General features: G+C 39.4%; 1 protein-coding gene across 2 annotated transcripts in view; it reads right to left on the bottom strand.

The window, feature by feature from the left end:
- LOC102237526 (metabotropic glutamate receptor 3-like) overlaps positions 1-21,221 on the bottom strand; it is a 49,554-nt gene that overhangs the window by 6,418 nt on the left and 21,915 nt on the right. The window contains exons 4-13 of one of the 2 annotated variants that reach the window (XM_023351448.1): positions 18,886-19,445; positions 18,001-18,144; positions 13,797-14,066; positions 12,804-13,404; positions 4,899-5,141; positions 4,614-4,803; positions 3,916-4,225; positions 3,605-3,798; positions 3,367-3,499; positions 386-563 (exon numbers count right to left, since the gene is read on the bottom strand). In XM_023351448.1, coding sequence (XP_023207216.1) covers positions 386-563; positions 3,367-3,499; positions 3,605-3,798; positions 3,916-4,225; positions 4,614-4,803; positions 4,899-5,141; positions 12,804-13,404; positions 13,797-14,066; positions 18,001-18,144; positions 18,886-19,197 — 2,575 coding nt within the window. In that variant the 5' untranslated portion in view covers positions 19,198-19,445. Of the gene's footprint in view, positions 1-385; positions 564-3,366; positions 3,500-3,604; positions 3,799-3,915; positions 4,226-4,613; positions 4,804-4,898; positions 5,142-12,803; positions 13,405-13,796; positions 14,067-18,000; positions 18,145-18,885; positions 19,449-21,221 lie in introns of both variants that reach the window. The other variant, XM_023351442.1, reaches the window with a different exon arrangement.

A 21,221-nucleotide genomic window follows, 5' to 3' on the forward strand; every position in this document is an offset into this window, starting at 1 on the left:
TCCAAACATTCTTGTCATTGTGGCCAAACAATGACAATTTTTGTCTCCCCTGACCATAAAAGGAACATATTTAAGAGGAACATATTTGTTCCCTAGAACATATTTCTATGTTCTTGGTCAATAAAATGTAAAATGTTGTTATTGTAATATTTAATTGTACAATTTTTAGTGAAATAGTGAAATAGTATAATGAAAAACATGTATTTACTTTTAACTTTGGGTTTCATTGTTTGTGAAAAAGAACATTGGTTAGAAAACCAATAACTTTAAGTAAACATACCATGCCAGTAATTCAGGATTCAGTACACGGAATCCTTTTGAACAGTGAATGCCAAACAAGCCCATCTGTCACAGAAAACCTGCCGTTTCAATAAAAACAACCTACCATGAGATGCGTATGTAGTGGCAGCCCCGCTGACACTGAAGCGATTGAGGTTGAGACGGTGGCTGGTCACATTCTTCTGGGGCTGAAACATGATGATGTGGACCTTGGGTGCAAACATACAACCCAGGACTACAAAGCCACTTAGACTGACAGAGATACACATGGTAGTGGTTTGAACCTGGAAAGAATGATAAAAGTATAATTTGAAATGTTGTTAATAAAGTTTATGCTTGTTTAGTTAAATATTTCAGTAGCTGTTGACTGCACAGTGTAAAAACTATTGACACCACTGAAATAATTTAACAATTTGTCATGTTATAACTTTGAAATTTTGTTATGGTATATTATGATTTCATCAACACAAAATAGTGCATAATTATGAAGCAAGTTAAAATCTGAAAAGTGAGCCATGTACCAAATTCAGCCTTTGTACCAAAGTAAAATCCAGTGCAAACAGTTTCCCTCAGAAGGACCCTAGTAAATCTTCTGAGGAGAACAAAACTTAAGTCTTTGGCTTACATGCAAAACAAAATGTACTTCTGAAAAATAAAACATTAAAATGCTGCTAGACAGATACAAGTGTATCTGACTTCTAATAATGAGTACAGCCAGTACGACACTAGAGTACAACTCTTGTTTTCAGATCTCCTTACCTTGCACCAGTTCTGAGAATAACAATTACTGAATAGATCAATAAAGACTTAATCAACACAGAACACAAAAGCCAAACTTAATAGTCTCTTGGTGCTCACTTTAAGTTTGTCCTACGTGTTCATTGTGTAAATCGATGCCAAGTACTGTCCCAGTCTCTTGATCACATGGCTGCAGAGGTGTCTGCTGCATGCTCTGTTCAGGCTCCCCTAATCACTGCTCTAATTGTTACAGCAAGTAAAATCACAGCACAGCTGAGCACATTCGTCAGTAATCAACAATTCAACATCTCCTCTGTTTATGTAAATATTTATGAGTGTGGGAGGACATTATGTCTGCACTAGACTAATCTTTAAGAAAGATTTCTTAGAAATATTTCTTTTTTCTGAAAAAGACAAATTTAAAGAGACAGACAGCAATAAATAAATAAATAAATGGTACTTTTATTCAGGGATCAAATGGGCAGCTCAGACAGCACCACTTCTGTCATGCCCCTTGAAACAGACTGTGTTTGTGAACACGTCTACTTAAGGTGTGTAGGTGTACACTCAGGATTTTTGCTGTTCAGAAGAACATTCATTCGCCTTTGATGGTAAGTCTGGACATGTGTCAGCAGTTTAGCAGAGCCTGTTTGTCACCTCAGAACAGCAGAATTGGGACATCTGCGGATGGGATTAGCTACAAATTAAAGTTGCCACTGCACCTGTTAATGTCCTGTGTTACCTGACTGTTTCTGTCAATCATGCTGAGTGAGAAGGAGCTGCAATAAGGCATAGCTACAAAGTAGTGATTTTTTTATATTTATTCTTAGCTTTAAAACTATCTTTATTTACAGATTCATCCTTCCGTTATCTAACACGCTTGTCCTTGCAGGGTCATGAGGGGGGTGGTGTGTATCTCCTGCAGTCAACAGCAGAGAGGCGGGGTAAATCCTGGACAGGTCGTCAGTCCATTGCAGAAATTACAGATTTTTAAAGTCAGATCGCCTCAGTATTATTTTGAGGTTATACTACAAAGGATTTCAACATTAAGAACTTTGACTTTTTTTCCCCCCATTTTTTGTTGTAAATTGACTTCGATAATTAATCCTTCTTATATGTGTGGGGAAACTTGTGCAGTCTAATTTCTTAAATTTTTTTGCAGCTGTTTTGCTGTCACTGTTAGCTTGTTCTCTGTGGATTGAGGAAACTGGTACTAATAAATACAGAGGATCAACCTATTGCATCTATTTTTGAAACACTTTACAGTTACCCTCTTTCTGTGCATAAAGACAGAAGGTGCACAAGTGATCATAGATGAAATTTACTTTTGTTTTTATTAAAAATAATAGAGAACTCCTATTTGTGACTCGATGAGGTGCTTCTCAAAACCCTAAAGAATAACACATGACTAAAGAAATCATGTCAGAATGGTGTTTCTACATCAAAAGTGACTTTGCAGACAGATTTAAAAAGAGGTTATAAGTGCATCACTTTAATTTATTTGGTTCTCAAAAATGTATGATTCTAAATTTACTGCATGTCAAAGTAAGCATACTGCACTAACTTGTAGTTAAGTGGGAACAAAAAGAAACATCTCTGATTAAAAAAAAAAGAATTTAAACAATTTATTTGATTACAAAAAATGGGTATAAAATATTGGGTATACTTTGCAAGTATGGATAATAAATTGTAACTTTTGTGACATTCTTAATAATGCTTTTTGAAAATCCAGCAGCGCAGCAGGTCCGTTTTTCCCTTTCTCCCCCTTTTCTCTATTTCCGTACCAAAATTACCTCCAGCTTTCAGCAGATGTGCATAATACAAACAGTTATGGTCTTGGAAAATATCTGGTAATTTGCTCTAGCTGTTATGTACATAGATATAAATAAATAGACATGGGTAGGCTTTCCTCTAGATACATTCATAATACCTCACTTAAAAGTGAAAAAAACTGCATCGGTGCAGAGAAACACTGCTTGGTGAAGGTATTTTAGGATGAGCTTTGCCCTGGTACAATGCACAAAGTCAGGTATCCAACATTTAACTGTAATAATAACCTGTGTGAATATGCCCTTGGAAGCAATATAATCTTTTACATTTTTGAATAAATCTTTAAGAGTTCAATACCAATATTGGTCTGGGAAAGCTTTATTTTGTTAAATGGAAAAATATGAATAATTGAAAATGAGGTTGCCAAAAAGTGTGATAAATTATTCTGTTTGGATTGAAAACTTTTTTCTTTTGCTTCAAAAACTGCAGGTGCCTAACTCTGGATTCAGGCATTAGTTGTTTTGTTTTGAATAATAATTTTCAGCACTTTAGCATGCCTCTCCGTGTGTCAGAAAATACCCTGTAGTCACTGGATGTGACATAGAAGATGGGAAGAAAAGCCAGCCAAATTATACAAGTCGTATACATGGTGAATCCAATAAACTTGGCCTCATTGAAGTTCTCAGGGCACTTCCTGGTCTTGAAGGCATACCTAGAAAAAAACACAAACCCAATATCTAATGTCTGAAACACTGAATGAAAGGATTGGCAATCAATTTAGCAGTTGGTCACTTTCTTAGACTCCAACACAACTTACACAGTACACAAGATGACCAGGAGCACATCGTATCCCAGTGACAGCAGCATGCTGGAGTCTCGCACATTACACTTGAGGATGACAGTCTGTCGTCGTTCTGGTAACGTAAAGCGGCGAGTCCCAGGAACCTCCAGCAGCAGCCACACAGAGACCATGACTAGCTGGACAGAGATCAGACTCAGGCAGATAAATACCTGACAAAGAGAGGGAAGAAAGGAGAATTGAGGTCATTGAGTTTCTCTGTGTCTCAGTTACTCTCTCCATTCTTCTGGCTGATGCAGATTGATGGACAGAATGCAGCATTCACTCACTTGAGAGGATGGGCTAATGAAGCGCGGCCTCACTGCGCCCGCTCCATCTTTCACGCCATTGAAAATTCTGGCGATTCTGTTGGTTTTGGTCAGCAGTGCAGAATAGCACACAGCAAACGACGTGCCCAGGCCGAGGCGCCGCAGAGCACATATGGCCGGAGAGGGTTTGGCCAAAAAGAGGAAAGTCATGGCATAGGACATAAAGACTCCGGAGAGGAGAATGTAGCAGAGCTCCCTGCCTGATGCTTTCACCAATGGTGTGTTGTTATGTCTGACGAACACCCAAACCACCAAGCCAGTGCACACAAAGCTGCAGAGGGGAAGCATGAATCAGACAATCAATGGTGTGAACATACAGTAGAGCTTATGTTGCGTATGTGTTGCTTGACTAGAAATGTTAGAAATAATAAAGACAAAAATATTCTGTTGTTGGCAGTTAGAGGAGGAATACTCATTGTCTATTGGTTTAAGTTTTAAAAATATATGATCATATTTTAAACCGGGTTTATAAAAGGAAACACCCTCCAGACTTGTCTGAGAAATATTTCGGAAACTGATTTGCAATTACTTGGTTTAACTTCTGTTTAAATTTGCATTTACAAAATGTATATCTATCTGTTGGCAGATTTGCATATATTTCTTAATTTTTTAAAATCTTTTCCTTTATTAAAAAAAATAAAAAAATGTTTTTCACTTACCCAACACATGCAATGGTAATAGGACCAATGGCCCAAGCATCTTCCCACATAATGTAGTCCTCAGGAAGATCGTAACAGGATGTGAGGTCATCAGTTGGCCACTGGCCAGGAGCGCAAGGTGAGCAGGTGAACTCATCAGCCAGGTATTCATGAGGCTCACACGCCGTACAGATCCAGCAGCAGTACTCACCTGGGGAACAATAATATGAGAAATGTGTGGGAACATGCCTATAAAGTCAATGCAGCTTCACTTTGACAAAAAAAAGTTAGAATTCCCTCTCCTACCTGCCTGCATTTTCTTCATTTCGTTTCGTTCACAGGGGTCGCTGCACTGTGAGGTTGGGAGCACCTCTTTGGGCCAACGAATCAGATCGTTGTTCAGACTCAGACTCTCTGCCCACTCACCTACTGGCACGTAACCGTAACGCTCGCCAGAACGCTGGTAGCTAAAGATGTTGTACCTGCCCATGCCGTCCCCCTGGGAATCAAACTTCACTACCGTCTCACTGCCTGGAGGGGAGAAAGGGGCTGTGGTGGGGAAGAGGAGATAAAAGATAAGGAATCACAAACAAACATCACATTAATGCTTGCTGTACTTAATCATTTTAAAAGCAGCTGTGGACACTAGATAATAAACAATAGCTACCTTGGCCTATGAGTTCGGAAATAAATGAAGACCATTCAAATTATGTTTTTATTGTTGAGAACCAGACAGTTTCAGATATTAGCAAAGAGGCCGCAAGTGCCAGTGATGCTTGATGATACGCATGTCACTGGCTTCATATCCCTCTCCAAGGTACCATAGGGATAAATTCGCTGGCCTAATATCTTATCTGATCATGTGTATCACCAAAGGCATCGTTAAGCCTCTGTCTATAAAACCATATAGTCATAAAGGCACAGGAATAAAGACCCTGGGCAATGTAATAAGTACCCACTCATTGATGGAATTAGCCTGTGTGTCTCCTCTGCGAGGGAGGCACAGTGCTGAAACTGCCAAATTGGTTTGTATACATGTTGTTATGAAAGGATTACCATCTACCCCGAGGATGTGGGAAGAAAGGAGATTGTAAAATTGGCATGATGCTGAAGCCATAAAAAAAGGAGAAAATGACTTTGGACTGGGAAAACAGTAACCTGACGCATTGTTGGCAGTATCCGACCTGATAGTGCTGACACTTCGTCCTTTTGACTCAGACAAAGTGTGTCTCTCCCACAATGCCACATCTGTCCCTATAGCAGAGCAATCAAATCTATGTTGCTGACACATAGATGTGTTATACACTGCAACCTGTCAAATGATGATGCGACTGGGGATAGTGCAAGATATGCCAGGTTTTTGATTTCTCAAGACTCTCAGCTCCTCAGTAGATAGATGCACTGATAACATGGCAACGCCTTCCTAGTATCATTCCATGCTTGGGTTGACAGAAGAATTTGCAGGTCAAATTCAATTTTTATACATACAGAACGAGATCAGTAGAATAAATCTTAACAGATTGCAAATAAGCCGTCAGATTTTCTGTGAGGATGTGCACACAAATGCATGTGAGGACCCTATTAGGTTGTACTTCCAGTGTGATAGCTAAGGTATTGCTCTGAGCTCAGTGGGAGGCTGTGCTGACAGAACCAAAGTTTTGACCCTGCTGTTAGCTTGCGCGTGCATGCGTGTACACAAGCATGTACAAATGGGTGGCACTGACAGCAGCAAAAGCCATCCAATTGTTGTGCAAGCTCAGTGTGTTCAGGGAAGAATGGCATGTCAGATGGCAGCAGAGGGGGTTAGCGTTTATGAAATCCATAAATCACAGAGACAGCAAAACCCTTTATCTTCCTCCTGCCTCCCCTCTGTCACAGGAAATTCAAAGCGTCAAGTCTTATTTAAATTTTGGGGCTAAATGGTTAGCTGACAGCTAAATTATTGCAATAAGAATGTGGCGATAATATCAAAAGATGAAGAAGAGATATCAATCATTATCCCAGCAGCTGGCTTATAATAAAGTCTTCAAAATAACACAGAGTAATAGGTAAACCAGGCTATTTGCCAGTGAAACACACAAACACACTTTCCCGCCAGCCAATTATCAAAAATATGTTGCCAGGACCTTGGATGTGTACTGAAGCCAAATGAGCTGTATGTCAGTAATTACATGTAAAGCAGCCTAAAAGATTACAGATGCCTCTGATGGTCCCTTTCAGCGTTGTCCTTGAATTACCTAAAAATCAAGTTCGGCGAGTAAATAGATTGTTAGGACCCCCGACTTCTTATTGACTGCATGGAGGTGGATATGCTGAGTTCACAGAATGTCTTATCACGAAAGTGTCTGCGAGTGCAAGTTTGAGCCAGTGAAATTCTCTACGACTCCTCAGAGTGGAGAGACATGTACTGGAGACTGATGGTAGCTGTTTTCTCTTTGAATCTCAACTCAGATGCCATAGTGAACAGAAACCTACATTGCAGGTCAGAAGTTTGCATAGATACATTAAATTAACTTTTATTATATGTTCCACATTTTCTATGATATAAATTTTAAAGGTGTAAAATCAACTTTTTTAAGCTATACACCCTGTTATAATGTTATTCTCTCATCAAAAACAGCAATTATCAAATACCTGGTGCTGAGCTTGTCATATGAACTACTTCTCAGTCTAACACTGCTAAGAATGATTGTAAATGGCATAATGAGAAACATTGTTGTGATGACGTGTTGAGTGTCAGAAAGAGCATGAGCTTCTTAAAGAGACAGAAGCCCAAAGTGTCACATTATGAAGTCAAACTTCTTTTAAATTATGCTTAATATATACTGCATTTTTATAACAACTGAAGGTAATATAGATACTTGATTATGCTACAAAATGGCAATATGCCTGGAAAATACACACCATCCCTTTAAAGATATAATAGTTGTCTCAAATATATACATACACACCCACTAACAACTAGGGGTTCCACCAACTAGTCGACTTTTAGGCAACTGGTGGTCTGCAATGACTTTTTAAGTGTCAAACTACAAAACAGATTTTTCCAAGAATATGGAAGACGAGGAACTGCGTGGGAAAAATCTGATAGTTTGAATTGCATTGTGTAAGTGATATAGTAAAGGTTAATGTAAACCAGCATGCTCGACTGTTGTCCTGCCTCAGACTCCGAGTGTGTTTATGTGAAGTTTGTCTAGTATGTTGTAAAGTTTCCATTCCAAATTAAGTGGGACAGATCTGTGTTACGTTGCATGTCTGAAAATGGATAGGGCAGGTGCCAAAAAGAGAAAATGAAAGCAGTTGACTGATAAGATTGTTGAACATTCATTTGTTACTTTTGAAGTAGATTGCTTTTTGTAATTTTTATTTTTGGATTTTAATTTAGCCACGTACAATTAAGCCAAAATGGCTCATACCCCTACTAGAACTTGAATTTTTAAAATTATTTTACCAAAACACTGTTTTCTGACTGAAAATGCAACAAACGTCTCTCAAAATATCAGAAGACAATGTAACAAGTGTACCAATTATGAAAAATGTACACCGGTATTTACATTTATATAAAGATGACATTTTGAAAATGTATTATATCTTGCAAATTTGTTAAAATACACTATGTTCTGACAGTATGAGTCCAATACTGGTGAAAGAAATCAAATGCAACATTATAGATACTTAAAAAGTCAAGGTAAATCCAACTATTTGTAACAGTTTTGCTGGAGTATGGATATATGTAAAATATGCAGGACACCAGTCTTTGGGGACTGGAGTTGGACACATCTGGCTTAGACTATTAATCTGCACAGTTCCCTGAACAAACAGTGTAAAACAAGCTCAGAAGAGCATCAGGTTAACTCAAACATATATATATATGTATATATATATATAAGGCAGGGATCAGGCATGTTGACCACTTATAATGACGAAGTACTGCAGGGTAGCACAACAAAGAAAACACTCGACAAAATCTAAAAAGTGAGACTAACACATAAGCAAACAAAATCTAGATCAATTCTACATGACATAAATTAATAAACAAAACATTAAAGTCATTGCTTTGACAAGAAAAATGTGATAATTTTGCAAAACTATCTAAAAATCTGGACTGCACACTGGAGCAGTTGGTTGTGCCATTGCCTTGCAGGTTCTGGGTTCAAATCCCATACTTTTATCTTTAAGCGTGGAGCTTTCCAGAGAAAATTCCAGCTTCCTACCACAGTCCAGGGTGTACGCCACTTATCACCTGCTAACTGCCAGATTTAGACACCCCTGTTAGGATAACTGGGCTTAGATAATGGAAGGATATTTAAAAAATCCATAAAGACCAAAAATTGAACAAAACAAAATGGGGCAATTCCAAAAAGTAGCAAATGCAGTTAGTTTGGAAACCTTCTGCATGAAAACATCTCTAAAGTGAGACACTTTACCAATTCTACTAACTTGAGAAACACCTTATTATTCTGGCTTAATTAGAAGCATGGCGAAGACAGGCTTTTCATTCAGAAGGTGAGAAATTAATTATGTTCTCAGCCATGAAGGGCTAACACAAGGCCCAAGGGGGTATGTTGGTGTTAAAGGCAGGGAGACAGAGAAGGCAAGTGGTCTATAGAGGAATAAGTAAAAATAAGTAATTTCATAAGGACGAAGAGAAAATTACAGAGACTCATCGAGAAATGATTTTCTCTTTTATTTCACAGTGCATGTCTGACACAGACGCATCCCTCAGCACTCGTGCATAAATACACAAAGATGCACTCGCATGTCACAAATGAACACAAAAGCGAGATCACATTAGCTTTTTGTTCTCCCAGCAGATTCAATCCCAGAGGATGGAAATGTTGCCTGGGTCACACTGCAGAAGGCCACAAGGGAATGCCAGAGGACAGATAGGAAGGAGAAAAGGAAGTCTGGATTGAAAAAGGGACGAAGGAAAGCAGAGGAGACCTAAGGCCTGAGTGAAACAAAGATGGGTGAGATAGATGGGACAAAAGAAAGAAACCTTGAGCCAAAAACAGGAGGTTCTGGGATGGAGAATGGGCCGAGAGACAAGATAAGAGTAAGAAAAGAAGTAAAGTGACAAGGAAGGAGAGACAGGTGAATACAGGTGTAAAAGAGAGGAAATACACCAGTGGAAGTACCACAAACCACTGTCATGGTAGTAGAGATACAGGTGGAAGGAGGAAATTCTTCAGAGGTAAGAATCAATAAAGAATGGGTGAAAGAAGGATGGAAGGACAAGTAAAAGGAAAGTGTGAGGGAACATACCGGTGTGGAGAGACAGCTGAAAGAAGGAGAGCAACCTTGTGAAGTCTGTGTGGGTTGAGCTGTTTCTGAATGTAGAAAAAGTGGGATGTTTTCTAGGTGAGAAATAGGAAGGGAGATGGAGAGATAGAGGAAAAAGAAGGACTAAAAAGCCAAAGAAATAGCGACAAAAAGATGGAGGTTAAGAGACAGAGTCAAGTGAAAACAACGCAGGGAATGAGTGAAGGTTGTTCACTTGCATCTGAACGTTGCAGTAAGCTCTGTGCTCAATATGGCCCTGAAGGCACACCGCCTCTGCTAATACAGACGTATCACACACACACACACACACACACACACACACACACACACACACACACACACACACACACACACACACACACACACACACACGCACACACGCGCACCCCCGCTCACGCACACACAGTGCAGAAAAGGGGGAATATCACATCTATCACCACTATTTGAACAGAGACTGCATGCATGTGTGTATATACTGATCTGTTTGCTGCAGATCGGGGAGGTGGGTGGGAGTTGAATGATGGCTCTGAGAAGTGTGTGGGTTGGGGGTGTCTGCAATTCCATGCTGGCAGAAAAAAAGCAAGCATTTCAAGTTGCCTCTGTAAAAAAAAAAAAAAAAAAAAAAAATAGCTGACTGTTTTGCAGATTCCTGTCTATGTGTCTTTTTGGCACATGTTTATCCGTGTTTTTGTGGTTGACTCATGTAACAAGGACTCATAAAAAATGCACAAAATGCACAAATCTGCCCCACTGTCTGCTGCTAGTTCTTTCGGAGCGGTTCCCGTGATCTACCAGATCACCTCAACAATTGGCAATAGAGTCGGCTTTATTACCATAGCAACTAGCTCGATGAGACTAGATGAAGAGAGCTGTGACTGAAAACACTCTCCTAACCAAACAACATGCTGCATCAGTGCGTCACATAAAGTGTCAGGGAAACACAACAAACAACCTCATTACAGAAGAAGACATCGTCCACAGTGCTGTGAAAGGAAATCCACTAAAAGAGGATACTACTTTAGCACATGTGGAATAAAACTTTGATGCTATATAAAGTCTGTGTGTGCATTAGATCTATGGTGCGCTGAGGAGTTTCGGTTCTCCAGTTCTGACTGAGAGCACTGCGGATAGTGATGCTGCAGCTAAACTTCAACACTCCTCACCTTCTTTTCCACTCACTGTATCAGCTTTACAGAGCAGTGAGAATGAGTCATTCAGGGCCAACCAACAATTGAAAATAAGTGCTGTCATATTGTGCTCACTTAAACTGAATCACAATCAAGCTCTTATAGCTATGGATTCTCTGAATGAATACATCCATCTCATAGACTTTTTGATAGGTAACGGAAGAAAGAGACATAGAAAAGAGAGCAGAGAAAAGTGAGGAAAATCACATTTGATCTTGTTGATTTTCTTCCAGATCTATACCATAAACATCCTTCACATAAATAAAGTATATGACATATCCTTCTACTGTTCAATGGTGAGACAAAGTGAAACATTGTTTTGATTTTTTTTAAACAAGGTTACACATTAAAAGTTATTTTCTTATTTCTTATAAACCCATAGTTACTCTTGGATGTGTTTTTAGTTGTTTTTTGAGGATGACTTCATTGGCGGCTGGTTCTTTTCTAGTGTGAAAAGAACCAGGCATGAACTTGAGGGCTTTATCTGTGACACTATTTTTTTTGAAGTATGAAGGGAAGTAGTTCAGCTAAATAAACTAAATAAATATATCTTTATATAATATAATCTTTGACAACTCTTAAATCTATTATATGATATAAATTTTGCAACTTATAAAACAGAAAAATTAAGGGCAACAGCATAGCAAAAACAAACGGTACAATTTACTTTGAATAAATAGTACCTTGCACTGCTGCTGGATGGAGTAGGGATCTGAAATGGTAGGGATCTTGTGCTTTACTGGATGTGAGGTATTTCAATCAATATTGTAAGCAACTATCTAAAATGGAGAGTACTGTTCATTTTTATGAGATCTGGTCAGCTTTATTTGTGTCAGTCTTTTTTTATCTACCCACATTTTCATGATGGGAACATTTCAAATAAAACCGTGTTCTTCAGCTGACGCATGATGTCCCACTCAGGTTCTGCTGCAGCTCTTGTTTGTTCACTCCTCGCTTCTCTCTTTACTACTTTTTCTCTCACTTCTGTTCACCTTACCCCAAACTCTCTCTTCTCATTTTAGTCTGCCTGTCAGTCTTATCTGTAAGCCCCTCTCTCTTCCCCAACCTTCATGGATGATGCCATTCCCTCGTCCTCTTTCCATCCCTCCTGCTCACTCTCCCCAATGTCCCATGGCAAAGCCGCTGTTAATGTTGTTTGCCAGGGTGTTTTGAAGTCTGCTTCTGGTCACGGTTGGTGGGGGAATAAGCACCTCTAAACCTGTGTCAGTCCCTGAGATGCAGCAGTTTATTTATAACACTTCCTTTGTGCGTGATCTGTCAGTCAAGCCAATCCTCTGTCTCCTCTCTCTCGACTCTTCAGAGACTGACAGACAGACAAGCTGCATGCTATAGGAGCTATTATAACACACACACAATCTCATTAGTGTAAGAGAGAAGAATATGGCTCACGGATTAACTGCAGCTCTCATTCCTCAAAGCAACTTTGTAGTGTCGTATCAATTACGCATGGGTAAAAGGTGTCAATGGCAAGCTGGCTCTGACAATACATAGCAATTAAGAGGATTTGTTTCAGTACTTTTCATGTTCTGTGGCATAGAAGATGGACAACAGCCATGTGTTCATTAGAAGACCGTTAAGCAGGCACTACATTCACATTCCTGTCTATTTCTTCTTATCTTGTATCCTTCCTCTCCAACATTTGCTTCTCTTTTCGCTTCATCCACTCTCAGCACCTTATCTGGAACTCGACACTCTCTTCACCATGCGCTTGCTCACTTACCTGTGAAGCTGACATTAAGAATGTAATCCCTGTAGAGTCTGCGCCCATCCAGGGCCTTCATGCTGTCACACAGCTTGGTGGTGTTCAAGCACAGGCTCCGCTGCATGTTGTGGAGGGCATGGGCCATGGCATACACTGCATTCACCACAAACATGATCTTGGACTCTGGCTCGAAATACCTCTGGTCCATCGACAAGTTTTTGTCACACGGCGGAAGAGGTGTTCCCCCGAAGCCTAAGCCTCCAGCTCCCAAAGAGCACTGGAAACGCTGCTCCCAGAAGTCCCTGAACCAGGGATTCCTGTGGTTTTTGACAGGGTCCAGACTCAGGAAGTAGCGGTTGAAATCTGGTATAGGGTTTGCTGCCAGTTCAAGTGTGATAGCTCCTTCAGCAGTTATTTCATTTCCCTTGACAATGCTCTCCTGTGCGCCCCAGCCATCACTAGCCACAAAAATGAAAGAGGTGTTAAGCCTGGCGGCAGCTGCAATCAGCTCTCTGGCATCATCACTGCGCAGGAAAAGGACGGCCACGTGGGCATTTGGCTTCTGGAGGAGTTGACGGATTACAGCCTCGTAAGACTTTTTTGCATTCGAACGTCCCACCTGGAGAAAAACAGGGGATTATGGAGTGAAAAAACAAAAAACAAAATGCTTCTTCCGTTCTAATGCTATTTGCAATCCGTGATCATCATCATTTAATGGAGAAAAACAAGCAAGAAAATGTGCTTAACAGTCTCACGCTATTATTCACCTCTGTAGTAAATGACATAAAAAATGAGACTGTGAAAGCACTCAGAAAGAATTCTTAGAGATAAGCTTTTATTTTCTGCCTCAGCACTGATAACACAGTAATTTTAACCCTAATTCAGAAGAACAGGAGATAAGCCATAAAGGAAAAATATGAGAAACTTATAAATCTAGCACCTTAGTGAGTCTTTTTGGTGCAGTGACGATTTAAGATTCGGATTCTAAGCTATTTTTGTTTCTTTCATTACCTTCTCTGAAGTGGCAATGCAGATGTTCCTCATTCGTGCTTCCTGTTCGAAGGCCTCTATACCAGTTTCACCGTAATCTCCCTCTGACGCCACAGTGGACACGTATGTCCAGTTAAAGAACCGGAGGATCTCTGCCATGGCTTTGGCCTGGTAGAAGTCAGGCGGTACAGTGCGGGCAAAGTAATCATATCGGGTCTTATCGCTGAGCTTGGCACTCGTTGAAGCATAGCTTATCTGAGGGATCTGAAAGAGCCTGAGAAGATTGGCAACCTGCAAGGATAGACAGTAAAATAAGGCATAAATCACAGGAAACCTTTTCTAACGTACTACACAAATTTACCAAAATTATTGCTCACTTTGACATTCTCTGTATCCATGATTTTTTCTTTAACAAATGGTCATGCAAACCCATGAGGGAAATAGTTTTCTTATAAAATTCATTTACATCAAAGATGTTTTGGTGAGGTGTCAACAATTGAGCCAGTTTCTTTTGAGTAAGTTTTGTTCTGTTAACCTAAAGAAACAGTTAATTCAATGCATTTTATGTTTTTATGCACTGTTGCAAAGCTGTGAAGAGTTTTCCACTGAGGGCCAATATACTACACTAGAATCAAATCATTTAAAAAAGGTATGATGTATTTTAAAATAGGAGATAAACTATGAACACCTAGATTATTCATGAAGTTCATAGGGCATTTACACAAATCTACTGTGATGTATTCACAAAAAACTGAGCTGAGAAGTATTGAATTCGCACAACCACCTTTGGCGCATATTCAGCATATGTAGCATCACTCTAGCATACAGACAACTTCTGCTCGAATACTGCTGCAATGGCCTAGTAATGACATTACTTATATTAATCTCACACTACATAATGAAGATTCTCTCTCTGCTGATGAAGATTTACTCACCATGTCATGCAGTACATTTGAAACAGCACATAAAAGTGATGGCTTGACCTACTTTCAGAATAATCTATCTAATATTTTGGGGACATGCATGAAGTACTGAAATTTTGTTCTTAGATGGCCTAAAATATCATATATTGATCTAGTAAGAATAAAAAAAAAATTTTTTTATCCAGATTTGTAGTAGACTAAATAAAATACAAAATGAAAACTAATTATTTCATAAAATAATGAATATCCCTCTTGATGGATAAGTCTTTTTTCCCCTTCTTGTCCCATCCACCAAATGGTGCTGCCCTGAGTCATGAGCCTTTTCACCCGTATACAGTACAGGCTCATGATAACACGCCAATGATGGGAGAATTTCAAGAGAAATACACACTTAAAAGCGGCAACAGGACTTGCTGTTCTATAAAATCACCTTCATTTCCTCATGTTTATACATACTAATACAGTTTTTAAATATGCCAGCATACATGGCAAGATAGGTAATAGTGTGACAGCAGCTTTAAGCATAAACAAGCATTGCGGTAAATATTGTAATATTGAAATTTGCTGATATAGTGAAACTTCTAAACAGCACAAGTATTGCCCAGAGCAAAAAATAATCAATTGCTGTGAAATATTCAAAGCATATTTTTGGTAGAGGAGCAGAATCCTAATTGAAGAGGTGTTTTCAGCTTCAAAACTCTTACTCATTACTCAAAATGTTTTTGATTTCTACGTGTGGAGTCAAAACTGTGGAAATCCAGACCTTCAAGTCGAAGGTCTGGATTTCCTTTCAGAAGAGGACGATGTTAGATATTCAGTAAATGTTTCTGTCACTTAGTTGATGCTTCTGTGTTATTCACATTTTGGAATTAGTCAAAATTCATCTTTAATCAATAGTATAACTGATGTCCTGTGGCCAAGAGGTGAGAATAAGAGTACATTTAATCCTAATTCTCTCCTGATCTGTAAATTAAATAACTGAAGTTGGAACTATATTTTTGTGCATTTTGCTTCATGTTTTTATTTTATTCTACATTTTATTTTCTCTTTTTTATGTTGTTACTTGGGTTACCCACTGAATATTGTTTGCAATTTCCAAATTAAATAAATTTTTATTCCATTCACCAAACACCCATCATATGCAGAAAGTTAGACATAACTGTATAGCAGGGATGCCCAACTCTAGTCCTTGAGAGCTTCCATTGTGCAACTTTTAGATGCTTCCCTTCACAAACACACCTGAATCAAATCGATAGTTCATTACCAGGCCTCTGCAGAGCTGAATGGCATGCTGATGAGGGAATTAATTCATTTGACTAAGGTATGTTAGAAAAGAGATGCATCTAAAAGTTGCAGGATACTGGCACCCATGCTGTACAGCATCCATAAAACAGACACAGAGATCATTAAAAGGTTTATGGTTTCCATAACATTTGCCTTTCATGATGATTGGAATCTAGTCATGCTCTCTCCATAAATCCCAGCACATGATCAAGCGCAAACAATGCAAACACAGCTGCTACGCACGCTCATGCTGACAGACTCATAAATATACATCATTAACCTGAATGCACAAATCAACAAACTACACAGAAATGTTGCGCTTTCTTCAGTTTAATCCTTGGAGAGTGCATTGCTCTAGGTTTTTCTGTATCTCATTCATGGTGCAGTTGATGAGCTGTTTTGACAACATGTCAAAATCCTATTAGACTAATAACACAGCTCAGTAGACGGCACACAGGTTGAAATCCACGCAAACACTCTTAGACACACTGCCACAGTCACACTGATGTCTGCTTTTAGCCATCTAGGAAGGTTTTATGAGTTTAACAGCAATGAACGGTGTTGACTTAATTGCCACTAAAGGTCACACTTAGAAGTGTAACTGGATTGCTCTGTCAGATGCCACCAGACAGCGACAACATCTACCAACACGGTTTATCTGAGGGGATGAGTTCTGGCGAGTTCACTTTGCTTTATTCTTGTGAGCAAGCAGGGAGGGAAGATAGTAATAATGTGGAAATAGATTGAATGTGAGAAAAATGGAAAGAGGAAAAACAGAGAAGTGGAGTGATAAAGCATCAAAACAGGTCCCCCAAACTCAGGTCCCCCTTGAAAATGAAATCTAGATCTCAACGGGGTTTACCTGATTAAATAAAGGAATAAAAAAAACAACACATAGGTACACTTACTCATGATTTCAGAAGATGTAGCGTTGAGCAATACCTGTCAACCCTTGTTCTAAATTTGAACTCTTTATGCTACAAATGGGGTAACTGTAGGCTAAGGAGGCATAATTATTTCTGCAAGTAAAAATATGCATGATGTGACTGTTTATAAATATATTTAGGGAAATATAAAATGAGTAATACTTGGATGTGTCTCAGACTCCAGCACAGGCACACGAACATAAGAACACAAACTAAGATGCATCCACACATATAAAGGAAGGTAAATAGCTTCCAGGCATTGAACTGCATGGTTCAACATAAAATAATTCCATATGACTTCATTAAGAAGCAAGAGACACACTGGCCAAGTAGAGAGGCGTAGCTAGCTAATCTTTAAAGGATGGAGATCAGAAAGTAGGGCAGCGTTAAGGTCCTGTGAATCACACTCACACCTAAAAACAGATGTCAAAAATGGAAAAAGCAAAAAAAAAGGGGGGCAACAAGAATAAGGTGAAAGGAAACAAGGTATAATAATGGTTAAGGAGGGACAAGAGGCAGAGCGAAAATGTTGACAATGACTGCCCCAGGATGGAGGAGGAGAAGGGGGCTGAGGTTACCATACACTGATCTTTTCCCTAATAGCCAAGGGGAATGCCTGTGGATGCACATAAAGACAACCCACAATGAAACAGAACAAAGCAAAGATTTGAAGTACATGAAAAGACAAATGCATAATACAGGAGAGAGAGAGGGATGGAAAAGGAAAAGGGTGAGGAGACTGAAAGACAGTTGCTCAGATTAGGGATTTCAGAACTGATAGGAGGAGGCTTTTGTGCAGTCACAGAGGAGAAAGAGAGAAAAAGGTTTTATGCTAAACTATGTAAATCACCCAGCTCTGTGACAAGAGCAACAGGAGTTAGGGAAACACAGACGAACATGCTGACTGAACTTGATTCAAAGAAATATGCATGTGCATGCTAACTAACACACAATCAGACCATGGGAGCCGGAATATGTCAACTTTCAAACCCTTAAGGCGGTATGCGAAAAAAATCAGGAAGGTGCTCACAAAGATGTAACGTGGGGCGAAGTGTTGAATATGTTGTTTATATGAGTAAATGTTAGTTTTACCTGTATGGACACACTGCTATAGGATCCTCCGATGACCCCTGCAATGGCAAGAGGGCTGTCGTCCTGCAGAGCGTAAGACCCATCAGGACAGATGAACTCTGTGTCATCCACCTTGGTGAGGGAGGCTCTCACAAACTCCAGAGCCTGGAAATCATTCAAAAATGGGTTTCTATCTCTTTGAACACGCAATTATCAATATATGTTCAGGGCTTTCAATGTTTTCCTCAGTACAGAGGTCCGTGATTCAAATGAGATCCTTCTGGAATAACAGTAACAGAACAAGTACCTGGAACTTGAAAGAAGAACCCCTTGAACTTTTTCACATTTTATCATATTACAACCACAGACTTCAATATATTTTATTGGCATTTTGTGGACCAGCACATTATGATGTATCCTGAAGCTTGTTAAATAGATGGATGAGGACGTGGCGAGATAATATATGGTCTTTTTATTAAAAGATAACAATTCCTGGCGGCAAAGTGCAGTAATCTTTCTTGTAATTTGGTTCATTTTCCTAATGGAAAATAGTTTCAGTCTGCCTCTTTCAAGCATTAACGTTTATCTTCAGAGACAAGATCTTTGGCCCATTTCTGATGAAATTTCAAATAAGCAAGTCATAGAACACTTGAATATGTAGTTCTAATTAGACCTGTTTTTCTCAGTTCAAATTGGATTTGTTGCACTGTTGTGCAGATCTTGTTTTTTGTTCATTTTCAGCTGTAGATGTCAACTGATGCAAATGAAAACTCCACAGTCTACACACAGGATGTGTGCTGACTATTTACCAGCACAGAGGCAGCACGTGTCTTCAAACCATACCCAGAAACATCCAAAATTTACACATATACTGATTTTTTTTGAAAAGCAATTGAGCTCACCCACCTGCTCTAGCGCATATGTATCTCTTGAGCAGGTGTCAAGAATGTGCACCCCAAGGGAGACGCCCGGTAGCACAGCGCTGTCCATGTTGATTCTGTCTATGGCGAACAGCATGGCCTCCAGCCTCTGGATTCCTCTGTCTTCATTCACACGCCCACACTCTTCCATCCCAGCCCCTTTCTCGTGCACTGGAAACAGGCCGCCGAGCACCAGGTCGCCCTCAATGCGGATCTCACGGCGGGACTGAGGTGGGTCTGCCAGCAGGGCGCCTTGACACATCATGACAAAAACTAAAGAGGGAAGGTGGGACACCATGTTGGGCTCAGGGAGGACTTGGATTGTCAAAATGTGAGGTCAGAGCAGAAGCAGAAGTTGAAGCGGAGGAGAGCAAGAGGGCAGAGATTGATGTTAGGGGTGAGGGGCAAAAAAGGAGGAGCAGAAAACGCAGAGGGTTTGAGTCAAGCTGCGGCCGTGGATGTTGGCGTCGTCTTGTGGCCCATGGAATGGTCAGGAAGTGTTGAACTGGACCACACACGAAGGGGCAAACCATCTGGGCATCAAGTCTCCTTGAAGGTAAAAGGGAGAGCAGGGAAAGAAGATAAAAAAAAATCCCTTTTAATAAATAGACTTCACAATAAATTGTTATTAGTACAATGAAGCATCAGACCTATGGTGGGGTTTGAGGACATTGTTAACAACGGCTCAAAGACATTCGTGCCTCACAGCAAAAACTCAGCCGTGTAGGGATATCAAATTGCTTAGAGGTCCTGCCTACCTCCTGCCTTATTGCGTCACTCACAAAAACTTTTTTGTACAGAGTACATGTGTGTATGTGATTGCATATTTTAGTTGTGTGTGTGCCTCTGGTTGTGACAGGATACGCCAGCTTAGATGGCTGGTTGATACATGAGCCCAGTATTCTCATGCCACAGATCAGAGAAGCTCCGCTAATCTGATCTCCCTCTGAAAATTTCTCTCCTTGCCCATGAAGTTTTATGTTTTACAGTTCATGTGTGTATGTATCTCTCTCTCTGTGTGTGTGTGTGTAATATTTATTACTCCCACGCTCCCCCGCATAATTAGAGTGTGAGGACTGAATGGATTTTATCATGAAAGATGCTATCTGACAACAATACGGCCAACAGAATCTGATGCTGCTGAGCACAGCTTATTACTCAATTAAGGCTGAGTTTCAACAGCTCTGCTGCCCATCATTTCCCACCTCTTGTTTAATCCGATAATCTAAAATATTTATTTATAAAACACAAATTTTCCAACACTAAAACTTTATTGCAAGGCAACATTCATTCATTATATGACTAGAATCTATTCCCCCTGTAAATGGTTCACTATTTCTTTTTACATAGTCATGTACTGTAAATCGTTGATTCAAAGTGAGGAGCGGAAATCTGCACATGGTGCCACAAATGGGAACAGAGGATCACTACAATTCAAACACAGGGTGGGGTTCTGCTTCCAATCAACCCCCTTGTAGCCAGTTGTAATTATTCCCCTGAGTCCCTGAATACTTTAGATGTTTTCCTGTAAAATTCAGTTCAAGGGATGATGTACCTGACTTCCTACAGTCCTGCATTTAGGTCATTTACCCAGCACTAAAGATTTTGACAAAACACTGGAAAATGTACCACTATGAAGAAGTCTATAGTGCAACAGACTGATGAATTTATGCAGAGACATTTTGTCTGTACATAACAAAGTTAATCTGAAGGATAAAAATGATAAAGAAACTTTTAAACAATATGCTGGAATGACCAAATTTTGGACATGAGTCAGATCTTGTGGCTTTCGCTATTACATTTCACTATGAGGAAGAAATGTCTAACTTAAATACCAGCAAAAAAATAAAAAAGATGCAAATATCACAGTTTCTGAAGATGGCAGCTTTTACAGTTTTGACATGACCTTCAGAGTTTTTTTTATCTAAATATGAGTGATCTGTCTACAATAAGATACAGAACAGAAAGCGTGTTACAGGGTGATTACTGGGATTTCATTAAACAAGAACATTATACTTCTTTCGAGAAAAGTATAATGTTTCTAGTAGACAATTTGGGGTCATTTTGGGATCATTTTGAAAGTGATAATTATTTTAATTATATTGATTAGATGACTTTCAAAACTCAAGCAACCATTATTTAGTTAATTAATTAACATTAGCACACTCTACTAACACACTCAAGAGTACCAGTCAAGCTTTCCCTTAAAAAAAACTAGTAAGAAAAGGCTTTTGGCTTTAATGGCCTTTTTGTTTCACAATAGGTACAATTAAACACGGGAGGCCAAATGTATTATGAGAGAAGAACAAGTCAAAACGTGCA

Source organism: Xiphophorus maculatus, chromosome 2, assembly GCF_002775205.1.
Source record: "Xiphophorus maculatus strain JP 163 A chromosome 2, X_maculatus-5.0-male, whole genome shotgun sequence".
Taxonomy (NCBI): Eukaryota; Metazoa; Chordata; class Actinopteri; order Cyprinodontiformes; family Poeciliidae; genus Xiphophorus; species Xiphophorus maculatus.